The following is a 16,681-nucleotide window of genomic DNA, read 5'->3' as shown; positions in this document are numbered from 1 at the left end:
CAGGAATCCCTCGCATTACATAGTCTTGTAGTACTTGCGACAAGGAAAGAAGGACAGAAAAGCACAGAAGTGTGCTTCATTATGTTCTTGCTCCTTAAATAAAATGGTCCGTGCTTCCTTAAAACCAGCATAAAATAAAACCATCATAATAAATTCGCATGTAAAACAGATTCTTTCCTCATTTGCTGCTTCTGTGTTGAGGCCTCAGTTCGGCCAATGTGACTTACCCACTTGCCCGAGAAAAGAGAACGCCTTTGTCTAAGTTCACCACCTGTGCTCAGCAATTTTTTTTCAGTCACAGAGAAAAAAACTCCCCAGAGTCATTAAAATGGCTGAGAAGTTTGAGTATTTTCTTATTCGTTGAAGATTTTTTTTTGTTTTCTGTGATTAGAATCATTTTCAACGATGAGTAAACAAGATGTTTGCATTTTTGAGAATAACTTCAGACCTTTGTGCTAATCTGTAACTTGTGACAAAGAAATCTTCTATCCTCGCATCAAATTTTTACTCACAAAAAACGATGTTTGCCGAAGATGTGTGATCGTATCAACGAACCTTAGCATTTCGTTGCAGTCACTAAATGTTACTAAAGAGAGAAGTACTCAGCCTTTGTTTTGAAAAGTCACTCGCAAAATCATGTATTACAAGGTCCTAAGTTTTCTTGCTCGCGTAATACGCTTATGCGGAGCAGGCTACCCGGTTCCACTACTAGTTTCGGTTGCATGAAGTATGTTGAAGCGCTTTGGTACTGTTGAAATTATCAGCCCTTGAAAAAGAAATTGTGGGTGTGATCCCAATAACCCCACCATTTCGCACAAACTAAAGAATATTCGTGGAAAACTCCACGTGAATGTGTTTTTACTGCACCAGATAGGCTTGACAACCTTTAGTGCTAAGCAGACCATATGTTTCTCCCGAGCGAGAATGCTGTAAGCGACACTATACAACATACGTCGATTGCGTAATATGCGTGGTCTTCTGTTTTCCGCTATTGTATGGCAAATAGTATGTGGCGCAGAGTGATCCGAGCGTTAACGGCCGGCTGCTGGAACGCAACAACGTGAGAGTATAAACGTGGTTTTTTTTCGCAATTACCTTCAATGTGTGATGCAGCTTTGTTCGGGTTTTAAAAAGGTTTTAAAAGAATTTTGGCATTCTTTTTACTGGATTTGATGCAACCTGCACTGCGAAGGGCTTCTCTAACCGTTTCGTGCCTTGCCGCGTTTCACTGTATGAATTAAGCTAACCTTTTCTTGCCGCAAAACTGCATGAGATAAAACTTTTTTTGTTTCTCGCAAGTATTCGCTATTCTATAGAGATATATATTTCAGTCATTCTTACGTTTCTTAAAAGTTGTGTTTTTAAATACAAGCCAGTCTTTGCAAGTTTTCATTTAATTTCATTTGAAAGAACTTGATTTCGAAATTAAAATTTTGAAGACATGGAAGACTTATAGAAGCTTATATTATTAAGAGCACGTTTAACTGGCATTTGATGCATGTCATTACATTCCAAACCTCAAAGGTCTTGGATGAAAAAATGAACGATATCCACCTATATCGACCAATTCTGCCACAGCAGGCTAAATGTCACTTCCTTTTCAGTGTCCTTTTAAACACCCCGTGGCAACCAACTGTTTGCTTACTTTGCCTGGAACTTCGTCATAGCCCTTATCTGAGGGCGGCAGCGGAGGGCGTCGCCCAACAGGGGCAAATCATCGTGCACCACTTTTTCCCTGATGGCAGCATTCCAAACGTGCCTGAAAGCAGAGCAGAGAAAAAAAAAAGATTGACGATGTTTGTGAAGTGCCACTCTTAAGACTGGCCAAAGAAGTTCCGTTCGTATTGCAGCGATAGCTATATTACAGGAGCATTTCGAGCCTTAAGCGTGGCGGTGGCACGTAACCGTGGCGGTGGCACGCGATGGTGGCGCCACCGCCTCTACGCGGATGGTCACGTGACCAGCCACGTGGTGCGGAGCAGCTACTTCTGCCGGCGGCGCAGCGCGCCGGCGAAACCGAGCTACCACAGCTGTGCGCATGCGCTGTATTAAGTGGGATGAAGATGAAGAAGGAACCCCAGCGAAACGTAGCGGCGAAAGACTGACTTTGCAGTTCAACTAAACAAGTTCCACTCGGCCAGCTGTTGCTATATTCTAACTCCAGGTTTAACAAGAGCTAAACCACCGCCAATTTTTATTTATTGCTTTGAACTTCTCTGTTTTGCATTGTTATTTTTTATTTTCTCAATTCAGCAAGTCTGTACGCTTGCAAAGCCACTTCAAACTAGTGAACGTGTTGAAGGGAAGGTGAACACGCAATCAACAATGACTATATTGAAGCTGCTCTCACTAGTAAGAAAATCTCACATCAGCAGTGTAAAGAAAAGCAAAATCAAAGGCTGATTTTTACCCGCAACAGGAACTGATCACGGTACGCCGAGAAACATACCTCCTTATATGTTCAATCCTAAAGCAGAATGTCGCAGGCTAACAAAATTTCGCCTTCATTGCCCCCCTGGTGCCAAAAAATAGTCCAGGAAGAGCAATAGTAGAGGATGGTATACATGAAGGAGTCATTTCTTTTGTCGCTCAATATTTACCGAAAAGTGATGAAAACCCGTTGTTTCTAAATGTGCTACCCGCCGCGGTGGCTCAGTGGTTAGGGCGCTCGACTACTGATCCGGAGTTCCCGGGTTCGAACCCGACCGCGGCGGCTGCCTTTTTATGGAGGAAAAACGCTAAGGCGCCCGTGTGCTGTGCGATGTCAGTGCACATAAAAGATCCCCAGGTGGTCGAAATTATTCCGGAGCCCTCCACTACGGCACCTCATTCATCCTTTCTTTCACTCCCTCCTTTATCCCTTCCCTTAAGGCGCGGTTCAGGTGTCCAACGATATATGAGACAGATACTGCGCCATTTCCTTTCCCCAAAAACCAATTATTATTATTATTCTAAATGTGCTTCCCGCTAAGAGAGATAACAGATTTGTAGTGAAAGAGGGGACAATAGTACGGTTCTCTTACCTGAAAACTGTGGTGCAAGCCATTCTGGCAAACACAGAGTGTCTATCTTCGTTTCTGTCACTTGATACCTGCGGCATAGCATAACTGGCTAAACGTAAGGCAATACACGGGAAAGCTCGAAATTATTATTAGGTAGCTCGAGTGCGTAGCACACTTCTCTTTTTATGTGTATATTCAATTCTAATTTGTCTGTTGTGGAGGCAAATTTATGTAAGTGTGAGTAATTGGATTCAGAACTATTTTTGCCGTTATTTTCGGTTCCAGCATGAACGACTAGTACAGTCACATGAGTGTCAAAGCAATACACTCAATGCAATAATAATAATACCAAAACGAAGATAACCTACGATAATGATTCACTGCTCTGTGATGGCCCACTGCCTGTGGCGTTCGGCTACTGAGCCCATAGATGTCGCATCAAATCCCTGAAGCGGCGGCCATTTTCGATGGAGGAGAACTTGCGAATCGTCCATACCAAATCTGTGCAATATTCTCTTTAGCAGCAGTCGTATGTTTGGTTCTCTTTCAGGCAGGGAATATTGTGAACGAGCTTTTCAGGTTTGCCCTAGATGCAATTAAAGCCAGCATGTACCTAATTCCTGTAGGTTTTAAAATATTATTTGTCCTTCGAATCTTGGTGTAGTGTATATCTATATGGCTAGGAGCTATTAGGCAAATAACTAATGAACGTTGAGATGGACCAGTTTTGTCACTTATACCTAAATTCTGCAAACTGCCAACGACATTGCGAGATATCTTGCTCGCATTCTTTGAAAGGGCTCAAATAAATGTATGATGTACACAAGGAGGGACAATTTGGATTCTGGACAGCTATGGACGGGAATACTTCCTCGCCAAGTAGTATGACCAGCTGTGGTAGCGATTACGCTCTGTTCTCAACGTGGAAGCGCCAGCTTGTTCCTGTAGCATTTCTGTAAATTGTGGCCGTATATTTAAAAGGCAACGTTAAAAGTAAGACGGCAATCGCACAGGCAGAGGTAGGTTTTCGCACAGGCTTCAAAATGTTCCATTTCGTGGTTTCACTGAGTTTTTTAAAACTTTTGTGAGCAAATATTATGAGGTAACTGCGAAATTAGGTTTCCTCTTTCAGCCTATCAAAATAATCGACTTTTCTGCTGTGAACACCGAGCAAAAAACTGGATAGTTTTATTGTGATACAAATTACGCAATTAAATACTAAAAAATTTAGTTTTTTATTCTTCTATTTCAACTAAGTCGCGAGTTACTCAAAGTATACGGAGTTCTACTTTCTAGGCTTAGAGCAATACGTTTACAGTGGCAGCATTAACGCTCACAGTCTGGAAGTGGTCACAAGTGGGCACCACACCTATATCCTGAACAAAACCAAAAGGCCAACTACTTTGCAGATGATTTTTTGGTTACAGGCTTAGATATACAGTACTTGCTTCAGAGGCCTCTCGAGCATTAATCGGGAGGCACACCGTTAATAATGGCGCCCTAAATGTTTAAAGCTTGTTCGTATTTTAATCAGGCACACTGTACAAATGTCATATGATGCAATGCATACACAGGATTTTAGACTGTTCTGAGACGCGCGCACTCGCCCTATATATCCCATTTATGTTCACCCGCGGGATATAAGTAGCCTAGGCAAGATGCAGATAGCTGCTGTTTTTAATCTGTCATAAACCACTACATCCACCAGCACCTCTTTCTTCCCGTCTCCAGGCTATTTCTGCTGAAGTTCCGAGTCAGAAATACTACCAAAAAATGTTTCGATAACAGAAAATTTTCTATTCTCCTTTTGACCGAGAACATGTAAGTTTTCTCTGAAACTGCATTATCCGAATGATGTTCTCGATGCATAGCGTTGTAAAGTCCTTTTATCACTGCCTGTGAGACATCTAGAACCTGCAGTGTGGCAGCTTTCCTCTCCTACCTGCTTATCAGATGGCCGGACTTCTGGCGTGTCTTGGCAGCCAGAGAGCAGAAAACATCCGGACACCGTGACGAGCAATATGGCGTCAATTGTCCTCCCCATCTCACAGAAGTCGCTGACGACCCAGTCAATGATCCCCTGAAAGCGAATAACTGACTTTATGTCATAGGTGAAAAGCCAAGAAGAGATAGCCATAAGTAAAGGCGCCTTAAGGTTACATTGAACTTAAGTGGCACTTTTATGGTTCAGACCAAAGTAAGGTGGTGAGAGCCAATAGCAACACTGAGGTATTCCAGGAGAGCAAGAATATAGTAAAAACATGGCATAAAACATCAGGGAACCTAGAGTTGTCTTGAGACACGATAATTCGCATAAATATATTTCGGTGCCGTGACTCGCGTGTGTGTATCCCGTTACCTGCTGACGTGGGCCACCATCCGAGTGGTGGCCATGGTAGGCCAGCGCTCTTTCGGGAAGGGCAACTCTCCAGCGTTTTTTCTATCTACCTGCTGTTTTTTGTACTGAAAATTTCACGCTCTGCTTTCCGAAGTTTTCTGGTTCCTTGTGTCATGTTTCACATGTGACACAGATCGTTGGCAGTGGAAAGAAGAAAAATGCCACATGGCTCGTTCAGATACACCTTTTACCTTGGTTTGATCGACTTCTTTACTGTACATACTATCAGCACTCATAATACAAACGAGATTCCCACGAACGAAAGGTTATAGTTTTATCATTAAAGCCCGAGGTAGCTTAACCTACTAGGTCAAAAATCCTTCCGGCAAACAATGCCTGCTTGAATGTGAAAGATATACACGTGCTGGGAGTTAGTGCGCTCAGCGACTGCTCTTCACGGAAATGAAGAGAGGGCTACAGGGGAGGAGCGTCCCTAACTGTGTCATTTTGGAATTTATTTTGGTCATACAACGGTAAGCCTGGGCGCTGGCGCTCTTCTCTCCCGCGGTGAGTTGATTTCAGCACTGTAGCAGCTTGCGCCATCTATTGAACAGTCGTGTAACATGACGTTCCCTGTAAATTTGTCCTTTGTAAGACAACTGTTTCTTCCATGATTTTTAATGTTGACAGTTGGAAGTTGCGTTACAAATGTGCAGTAAACAACGAATACTGACAATTAGATACGGTTACAGAACAAGAACAATAAATGGAAACGGGTAATATATTCGGCTCTGTGGGAAGAGAGGATGTGTTTATGCTCCGTAGCTTCCGCTTCATTGCCAGAAAAAGTTGTCCAGAAAAATTGCACTTTGCATAAATTATATTCTCCCATTGAACATACGAGTACATGCCAACGTTTGTTATGGGAACTTCTCAACACCTGAAATTAGGAAACCAAAGGGGAAAAGGACTGTAGCCTTAACCTATTGGTTGGAGCATCCTCCTCCTATGCCGGTGGTATGGGGTACCAACCTCGGTGCCGCCGGGTATCCGCCGGTTTCCAATGAAAGCAAGCTCTCCCCCAGCCTGACCCACAGCTCCATTCAAGTGAAATGCTTGAAAATTGCGTCTATAAGAGCACTTTAGGTAGACAAAAATATAGTTGATTTTATGGTACTATTTGCCAAACATGTCTTTGCGCCAATCAAATATATCTCTACCATCATAATGGGAAACACTCTCGTGTACAGAGAGTTCCTCTTTCCAGGCAAGAGAGGAGGAGTGACTGCAGTGCATTAAGAACATCATCACGTAGAAGTTGCGCTTTAATTGCAAAAAATGGTGGAAAAGAAAGAGACTTCCCTTTCTTCGATTAAAAACCCTCAAGGCCTTATTACCTGAGCGTTGGTCATCACATATCTTAGAGCAGGTATGGCGCATTATTACAAATGACCGCCAACTAGTCTGTCAAAAAGAAAGCAATGTTCACACCGTTTTCCGAGAGGTAGCCATGACGTCCGTTATGACAGCCACCAGGTGCAGGAAGTGCGCGCCACATATAGAGAAAGACGCACCGGTCTGGCGCCACCTTATCAGCATGGTTATAAAATTTGTTGACACCTGAATATGAAAAGAAAATTAAAAGCGCCGGTATAAGCAAGTGTACGAAATTACCCAATAAAAAGCATTCATAATGCGCGAGGGCGAATTACGTGAAGATTCTGCTGACAAGAGCGGCACAGTGCTGTGATGTCTGCTCAAAGCTTTTAAAGAACGCACTGAAATGAAGCCCGTTTGTCAGCAAACATTCGAGTTTGGGTTGTTTGCCTCATGTAAGTCGTCACTTTTCCGGGTAAATTCACTGCAGGGTCACGGTCTGTTTCACTGAAACTTAACAACATTTCTTGGCGCCACGCATGTTCAACCTAAGGGTGAAAGTTGCCACTATCATGTGTCAGGTGACACGTCTTCCAAGCGGCACGGTGTCAAATTGAAAGACTCCGGTAACATCGCAGTTCATGCGGCTTGTTAACCGCGTCCGGAAACCCAGTCGAACGTTACGCTAAGGGCATGAGTTGAAAACGACTGTTCGATAACACCGCTGTACTCTTTCGCTCCTAGGATAAGATGAGGAAATCTGTTTGAAGCTTTCTGCATTTTCATATTTTATCTGCCCACATGGCTCTATATCGACTATACTAATGTTTTCTCCATTATTTCGTTCTTTGCTACCATAAGCGACTATTGATTACCGGCTGTACGTGTTACATCTGTCATATTGTCATTTCTACCGGGTTATCATTATATGGAGTCTCCTCTCTAAATCACGCCTCTCTCTTTCTGAATCTCAATGCTACCGTTGTTAATCGCTTTTCCCTACCTCGCTGCAGGAGTTTTTTATAGCCTCCAATTTTCTACCTATAGAAGACGTCAGCAAAGCTCTTAACGGGCCTAGTTTGTTTTTCATGCAACTTTGGTACAAGTCAGCAAGGGATGAAAAAACACACAGACATACACAACGCAACCTATCACCTCATTTTTATTCTCCTAGGAATTCGTTTTGTTCCACCTGCTTAAGCGCAAAAGTGATTGAACAGCACATAAATATTGGTCGCGTCAGGGGGCTTGAGTCAGCATCTCTTCTTCCTTTGTTGCTGGGAATCCGCGGAAAATACGCACTACCTTAAGAAGTCGACCTCTCGCTTCGTCAGCGTGACTGGGTGTTTACTTGGGCATTGCATTCATTCTAGGATATTATGAAAAATGCTTAAAATACCTATCTTTGCCTCGCGGAACCGATGGAGGAATCTAGTGTTATGGAAGACTGGTTTTCAACCCTTGCAAATACAGAAACGTGCTACAAGGTTTCTTGGCGTTGTTAACAAGGTGCATGACCAGCGACCACCCCGGAGTCTTTCATTCCTTCACCGTGCCAACTGCCCGATTTATGCCCGGGCACATAGTGATGGCAGTACTTTATTTACCATTCCGGAAGAGCAAGGCGCGAATTATGCGCGTGGTTTATCCCGCACGTGCTCCCACCGCTCCTGGGTATTTGGGTCTTGACCTTGGCGCATGGGCTCTTCAATTTATTCGGGGTAGAAAACACAGCTATTACGTCATGCCGTTTGGGAAGTTTTTTTAGCCTCTCCGAGGAGGTCTGTAGTTTAGGGAAGACAGCAGGCGGCTTATCTCTGTCTCGATCTTTTTTGCACCCTCGTATTCCTTCTGCGACTATCTTGAAAACACGTCCATCACTTAAACGAGCACTTGCGCATGACATCCTGCTGCTTTCATGCGTTTAATTAGCTTGAAAGTTGATGCTCTTGCTGACTTTCTGATCAAAGGGTTTTTGGAAAAGCAAGAAATCGCAATGCAGCGCTTGAAAAGAACGTTGTGCGAGGAATCGAAATGCAAGTACTTGAAGCAGCAGGTTATCCTGCACAAATGCTTCTTTCAGTGGCTGACTGTGTCCTCAAGACAGTGCCAAATGGATGCCAATGAGCACCAAAAAAAAAAACCAGACCAAGATAAGCATCCAGTAGTCTCCCGTTACACGCAGGCCATCTCATATAGCCAAAGAATGCAACCGAACGGCATGACGTCATGAACAAGCATGATGAGCCTGTGCGCAAAGGTGAACAACCGAAACCCCAGGAGCGGTGAGACCACGTTTGGTTAATGCACACGAATAAGTTCGCGCTTGCAAGCCTTTCCGAAATGGTGTATAAAATACCGTTGTCATGTTGTCGGGCATTCTTCGGTCAGTTGGGACGATGCCAGAACGAAGGCTTTGGGAACATCGAAGGTCCTGCGGCTTGTTAACCGTGCCACGAAAGGTTGCGATCCATTGTTCTAGGTGCCAGGGGTGTAAAGAACTGTTTTATAACAGCACACTCCGCCTTCGACCCAACGGTGAGATGCAAAGAGCTCTGTTTGAAGCGATTTGCATAATGTTCCGAAATGAAGACACGAGTCTATGTGAATTGTCAGTCACGTTGACGAATCGAAAGGTCGACTTCTTTAAGAACGGAAAAAACCGTTGGCCTGTGCGCCAGTCCTAAACATAAGGGCGGAAAGGTGCATCCTTGAGCCCTTTGACATCAAGAATTCTCTGTGTTGGCAAGACACAACTTTCATATTCGTTATCATAAGCGTTGTTAAGACTTTGCTGTTATCATAAGAAGCCCTGCCGTATGCAGTTCAGACCCAGTTCGCTCACCTGGTCACTTCTGTCTTACACATCCGATCCACCATCTCAAGTTTCACTATGGAGCATGCATGGCATCTACTGCATCATATGCATGCAGCACAATATGCCAAATATACGAATAGGTCTCTGAGTGCTTTCCAGGCAAATTGTTGCAAGGTTGACGCGGTGATTTCGCCGCAAGGCATGTGCGTTTGACGGGACACCAAAGTAAAAGGCCGTACTTCTCATTCTGTGCAATGCTGGAGACCGCGGAGGGCAGCACAAGCCCCGGCGTGCTCTCCGATGCCATTTCCGCTCATATGCGATTGTCTGCGCTTGTTTGACAAACTGTACAGTTTGCTTTCTTTTCTTGGCCTTAATATTTACGGACTCCAGGTTTTGACAACAACTGAAGGTTGTTATATTAGCGTCACACAAATGTCCGCATACAACTCAAGCATGAAAGCAAAAATCTTACCAGCGCAACAGGCAGGCAGAAAAGAGCCGTCAACTGAAGTAAACTTAATGTGCCAGTCGGGAATCGTTGCTCCATTCGCAGGTATGAGGAGATCGCTTGCCGTGTGCAAAAGTAACACGTCAAGAAGTTGTAAACCTGAAGAAAAGGAATGGGAAGAAAAAGAAAGACAAACGCTCATTGGCGTTGTCGTGTGATTGTGAGGCTTTCTCTCTCCACTACACAACCAGATAGACCATGCACTGGCACCAATATTGGTCAGGTGCTCCGTAATTCTGAGCAGTATCTTTCCACTTGAGCTCTGTAAAAACAATTACTGTATTGCGCACCACTTTCTGGGCAGCGGATTTTGATGTGCCATCATATAGGAAGTCAACAGTCGCCAACACAAGACAGAACTTAGGAAATTTTGTTTCGGATTTGTGGTATTGATAATTGGCAAGTTAATAGTGCAATCAATTTTTATGCTTGTAACTTATCGGCAAGCAGAACAAAGGGCAACCTCAAATTTTTCATTAATTCTTTTCCAAGCATAAAGAATGATTGCAGTTCCTGAACACCCCGGATTAAATATAGTTCCTCTATGCTTTATTTGGTCTCGGAGTCTTTTGGTTCCTTTCATATGTGTGTCACAATGAGGCACTCGTTTCCCTACCATTGTTCGCTCAATTGGCCATAATGTGTTGGTCGAACCTTCCTGCGGCACTCGTTCGCGCCCGGGCAGTTACATAGGTAGATTTCCTGCTCGTAGAAAGGACGATTTTTTTCAATCTGTTTTGCCCGAGAAAGTTACCTGTAACTTGAACACTTGTTTCGTTACTTCCGCAGCTTAACGAGTTCAGGTCGTCTTGCATCAAAAACGAAGTTCAGAATGCTTGCAACTTTCTTTGTAATGGGCTCAAACGAATTATATTGGAGTTTATTAAGTTCCACATAAGGATGCCTACTTGACACAGCCCTTCATTATGGCCTGAATAGTTTCATTCTGCAAGAAGTGATAGTAGAATCTTACAAGAAGTAGGCAAGCATTCCAGGCTGACTATAAGGATGGGAAGAAACGACGACGGACTACAGACAGGGAACACGTCGTTCGTGCAAAGCTAAATAGGCAAATATTGCATCAACGAACATATTCGCAGCTAATTAGGATGTAAAAATCTTGTTCAGATAGCAGTATTGATCCAGGAAGTACATTCGCAATCCTTAGGGCTTATAAAAATCTGGGTGGCTCCTTAATTTTCACTGAAATATTTGAAAGAGGAGAAAACAAAACTATAATTTCGAAGAGTCAAAATTAGTTAAACTTCCACAGAACAAATATAACCGGGCAGTCATACTCGCTATCTCTAATATGATGTGAAGCATTGCCATGAGTCTTTAATAAGAAAGTTGAGAATTTTGCAGCGAAAAGCTGTTTTAGTGAGCTCATCCACACCACAAGTTGGGACCCGTGCCTTGCGCGTTCCGCACGTCCTACCCGCAGAACTTCAAGTCCTTAACAGAAGGTGCAGACGTTGGAGTAACTGACACCAGGACAGAGGCTTTCACCATAATTTAGCCGCCGCTGTTGTATCGGCGCGGCTGACATGTCTTTGTATCTGCCTTTCGAGCACACTCCCCTTACACGTCCGCCCACGTGCGAGACTCGCTTTTTTTACGCGACAGAGTACGGGCCCTGTTCTGCCGAAGAGCCGGCGGTGGCGTTAACGAAAAATGCGGATTGATCGAAAGAAGTTCCCATAGAGGGCGCCAGACAAACCTGCGACGCATCTCCGTCTTAACTTCCTTTCGGCACGGTTACTGGATTGGGCTATTAGTCGCAAAATTGGGCAATATTTTGTTCGAGTTGCCGTCAATAATTTTATTTTCGCTATTGGACTTTTGTGCTATATTTTCCCGCGAATATGTAAAAAAAGCTATAAATAGTTATTGTAGTCTGCACTCTAAGGAATATTTTGAGTGATTTCGTTGCAGCCTTTCTCGGCCTTGGGTATCGATGGATCTGCAGAGGGGCTACTTCATGGATTGAAGGCGATCTTAGCTGATAGCAAAGTTGACAGCAAATTCGGGGCAGACGGCGCAAGAGCAATGTGTGGGCAGAAAAACAACCTTTACACAAAAATAAAGCAGAAAATGCACGACTTGTGTTTGTATAGTGCGAGTGCATTCCCTAAAGCTAGCCTGTAAAGAGGCGATCGATGTGCTACCCACTCGCATTGTCTGCCTTGCACGCAAAAATTGCAGTTGGTTTGCATATTCTCCTAAAACCAGCAAGTGCACAGATGAATGTACACCACCATCGCCTCGGCTGAAGTCCAGAATAAGCTTGCAGGCGTCTGTGCGACAGAATAGCTCAGCATTGCAACTACCTTTCGATCAATCGTGAATCAGTCTGTTGCACTGCAGGCAAAATTTCAAGCAATAAAAAGCAGAGAACAGTGCTACGAAGCAAGAGCATTAAGAGTACTGCACTTTGATGAGCAAGATATACTTTGTCAAATTTATAAGCCAATCATCAATGAAATCGAGCGAATCAACAAGCTCTTTCAGTGCGAGGCCCTGGAACCTGTAAAGCAAATGAGGAATTGGTTTGTTTTGTAGAAACGCTAACGGCATAATTTGGAGTGACTGGCTATGCATACCCATAACAGCGAAGTAGATTGTCTAACGAGAGAATGGAAGCGGTCCTGCGCGCGAAGTCTGGGCCGGCCAGAAACAGAGGCTGGCACAACAAATTTAAACCGGGCTAAGAATGTTTGTCCGGTTTTAGTTGAAATGTTTTTGCATGACTCAATCAGACCCGCTTCCCAATCAGCTCATGATGCCTAAGGTATTTCTTCATCCTACTTTCTTCTGTTTATTGTATTAAATATTGTATTTCAATTTATTTTATATTTCTTCTACTGTGTTGTGTTCAGCGGAATTGTCATGACCTGTAACATGTGGAGAACCTGCTTCCTACCTCCATTTCGACGCGGCCGTCCACCTTCATCATCGTGCGTCAGGACAACACCTTATGGGCGGGGAAGAAAGTCTTCCTCACGGGGGAAGCGAAAGCAGCGACGGGAGCGCCACCTCGAAGGCTGCGCGGAACTCCGCTGAACCGGTTAGAGCTTTTTCGTGATCCGGCCGGCGTCACAAGCGCTTGCAAACGCGTGCTCTCGTCACCTTCCGCGGCAGGCGCACGGAAATCCGTCGTGCTTTGCCGCTGAACTTTTGGCTCCAGGCAGCGAATGAAGCGAGCGCAGCAAACGCGCGCTCTCGTCACCTTATCCAGCAAGTGCTCGGGGTTGGCTTTGACCCAAAAATGCGGCGCGCCCGGGAAAACCGCCCCGCCATTGTCGCCGCATACAAATACTCGCCGCCGATACCTGTGAAGTACCCTGCCACAGCCGGTAAGTAGGAAGCCCTTCTTACGCTGCCTTCTATTTCCGAGGAATGCCTCGTTGTTGTTTTGTAGCTAGCTGGCCCGCACTCTGTATTAATTGTAAGCGTAATAAATAGGATACGAGTGTTCCGGCTTTGTCGTCCCTTCCCTTTGTTCCCTCGAGCACGAACCCCTCCGCGGTTAGCAAGCGGAAACGCTGCATCCGCGGAGTGGGAGTGCAGGGGGGGGGGGGGGGGGGGGCGGAAGGCGGTCCCCCCATATTTCCACAAACAATACTCAATGACTGAATGCAAAATTCCTCGTTTGGTTTTATAAAAAGAGAACACTAAAATTTGTTATGAAGACCGCATTTAGCTTGCATGCCTGCGCTGCTGCATTCCTTGAACTGGTACAGCATAAGCTTTCTGTGGCGCATGGCGTCTGTGATTGTGCGTGCGGCTCAAGAAACCCATGCAGCGCGCAACATCTAAAGAGATAATGCGTGGAAAAAAATTAATACTTCCATATTCTCCCGGAAAATTAATTTTAAATGCCTAAACACTCATTTCACAAAACACGATGTTTTGTGGTTACTTAATATTTTTGTCTTTGGCTACATATGGGCTACTGCAGAGGCGAATTTCACTACATGTGCTTTGAGCGACTTTGTAACCTTGCCATTAGGTGCACGCTGAACATTGTCCTGTGTGTCTTTTCGTGTCGTTCGTTCCCGCTTCCTCATCGGCACGTTTTGTGGCGGTTGCCGCGGTTCGCGCTTCCGGCAGTCTTGTTTCCTGGGGATGGGTCGCAGTAGATATTTAGATCTTCAGCGATTGCAGCTACGCGCCAAGGGCACGGGCCGTCGGCCGCCGTCTTCCTCCTCGCCCTCATATAAGCACACAGCAGATAACGACTCACGTTACTGGCGTCTCCTCTCAAGCTGCTATGCAGCAGACTCATCGCTCTATTCTCTGACTCTTGGGTTGCGATTCAGACCGATAGACCATGAAGGCACATTCGTACGACGTAGTTAACGCGGGGCTTATACAGAGTGCTTCACCTAAGACCTTCAACAATTTCTAAAAATAATCTTTTTGAGCTAGAAGAGCGCTTATTTTCGGCAGAGCATTGTCCGCCGTGCAGTACATCAAAATACAGCTAAGGGGTGCTAACTAGCAGGCTGGTTAACTAATATTGAATAGTTAACTTTATAGCTATTAGTACTAGGCTCTTAATTATTGAGGGTCACGTAGCCCACCGTAAGTTAAATCCAGAACAGCTTCTCGAATTTCGAAAGCGCTGTTACCCTCTGCGCTGTGGACCAACAAATTTGGGCTACATCGTGAGAAAAGAAATGCACTCTCGTGAAGCTTCAAGGCAAAGCACCTCTCCAGTGCACGTAACCCGTCTAAATAGCCAAAATTTCGACGCCAAGAATCGACGCAAATTATGCTGTCTCGATGTACTAGATTATTTTTTTTTTTTTACGGCGATGCAGATGGTGCAATATTCAGCTGTAAAGGCAGTTGTGCAACGCGAAAATTTTCCCACTTTCTTTTCTGCCAATTTGTACTACTGCACTTCCCGCGTAAAGAGCTGAAAAGTAAATAGTGCAGCACACAAAATCTCTCAACGAATAAAGGTTAGCAACAAACTGCCGACCGTGTACGGTTACTGGAACTATCGATAGGCGTCACTGTATACCTTTCTGTTTCGCGTAACTTTTTGGATCGCCCAAGTTTCGTGCACTGTAAAAATGAGATATCTTCAACCTGGCAACACTAATCTCCCAGACTGACTAGAATAAGCACTCAATTTTAAATTATGTTAGAGAAATTCTCTGTTACTCCAAAGTACAAGTAGCCTTGGGTCTATATTGTATGTTGTTTTAACGTCCCAAATTGACTCATGCTTAGGGGCACGCCGTAGTGGAAGGCAGCGCATAGTTTCAATCTCATGGGTTTCAATAACTTGCGCTGACACGCACAGTACAAGAGATTCTAGCATTTCCCCTCCAGCAACCACCGCAGGAAGGCACCATAATCACTGAGCCACTGTGGAGGCAAAATACGAGCTGGGTAAACAACCTACTACATAAGTGAAGTCTAGCATGGTGACGCAAGGTATTCTTCGCCGTTTGGGGATGGTACGGCCGATTGTGCCCACAAGACTGAAGAGGATGAAGCCAACAGCGCCGAGCTTCAACCCGGCAGAAGCCACTGCATGGAGATTTTCGAGCTGCAAGAAAAAATGCGATTATTTTTTTACATCTTACTGTGTTTGGATAAGTTTTTGTCAATTTATGATAAAAATTCTTGACTATAAGTTTCAGTATACAATCCGAAGAAAAGCAGCGGCTAAAAACAAAAGACAGATGAAGATGGCCAGAACTTGATTTCCAGGTTTAAAGTACGGGTCATAACGCCCCCTCGGCATGTTACTAGTGCCGGTGGTGGGATTTTTGGAATATGGCGGAGTGCTAGACGCACTCTGGCACTGGTCGGCCCGGTACTGCACTGCCTCCGGGATCGGCTCGGAACCTATAGGCCTATTAGCGCGGCGCGTTTTTTCTTTCACTCTTTCCTCTCCTATCCTTTAACTCTCCTACTTTCAGCACGCGGCAGACAGCGTGGCTCGGCTTGAGCCAGTAGGCAGGTCCGTGCTCTTGCCTTTTCCCACTTCCTCTAAGAAACATCAGTCAGTAAGTCTTCATGTAGATTTTCCTTCGTGATGGCAACTTTTCCGGGCAAGACATCTGTCCCCGAATAACCCGTCGGCGGTATTCTCCCTCATGCAGTGTTAAAATGGTCACTCAATCATTTCGCCATTCACTATAGGCATGCTAAAAATTCAAGATGTCCTGATATTCTCAGAACGGGTGGGTGAACTTGCGGTTTTCATTGGACCCATGCGCCTTATAGCACTGCGGAGAGCAAAAGCGCCCAAGGAAACGATCTACGCGCGCACACATGAAAGCATGAGGAAGAGAGCAATGATGTCCGCGAGGTAATGTATCATTTTGAGGGAACAAAGGATGAAGTCAACAACCATAGAGAGCACTAAGGTGGTGGCCTGCTCAGATCTAGGTTGAATCTATTTACCATGGTGATGTTTTCTAGCAAGCTTAAATCAACTAACAGTTAGCATCAAGCTCACTCTGTGCCAGCAGCCTGTGCTGTAGTTACTGCTCACTGACTAAAGACACGCCGCATGGCAGAAGGGATCAGAGACGCCGCATATTAACCGTTTCCGTACTGCGCCCATGAAGCTTGGTCACCAGTGACCTATAGATACTGTGCATTATTTT

General features: G+C 44.7%; 1 protein-coding gene across 1 annotated transcript in view; it reads right to left on the bottom strand.

The window, feature by feature from the left end:
• Positions 1-16,681, bottom strand: part of LOC144132603 (ATP-binding cassette sub-family C member 3-like) — a 112,795-nt gene that overhangs the window by 69,204 nt on the left and 26,910 nt on the right. Inside the window, exons 2-7 of the mRNA XM_077665132.1 lie at positions 15,466-15,612; positions 10,011-10,145; positions 6,832-6,960; positions 4,945-5,082; positions 3,024-3,091; positions 1,646-1,759 (exon numbers count right to left, since the gene is read on the bottom strand). Coding sequence (XP_077521258.1) covers positions 1,646-1,759; positions 3,024-3,091; positions 4,945-5,082; positions 6,832-6,960; positions 10,011-10,145; positions 15,466-15,612 — 731 coding nt within the window. The remainder of the gene's footprint in view (positions 1-1,645; positions 1,760-3,023; positions 3,092-4,944; positions 5,083-6,831; positions 6,961-10,010; positions 10,146-15,465; positions 15,613-16,681) is intronic.

Source organism: Amblyomma americanum, chromosome 5 (assembly GCF_052857255.1).
Source record: "Amblyomma americanum isolate KBUSLIRL-KWMA chromosome 5, ASM5285725v1, whole genome shotgun sequence".
Classification (NCBI taxonomy): domain Eukaryota; kingdom Metazoa; phylum Arthropoda; class Arachnida; order Ixodida; family Ixodidae; genus Amblyomma; species Amblyomma americanum.
Note: the sequence above shows the minus strand (reverse complement) of the source record. Positions and strands in the feature narration are given on the sequence as shown.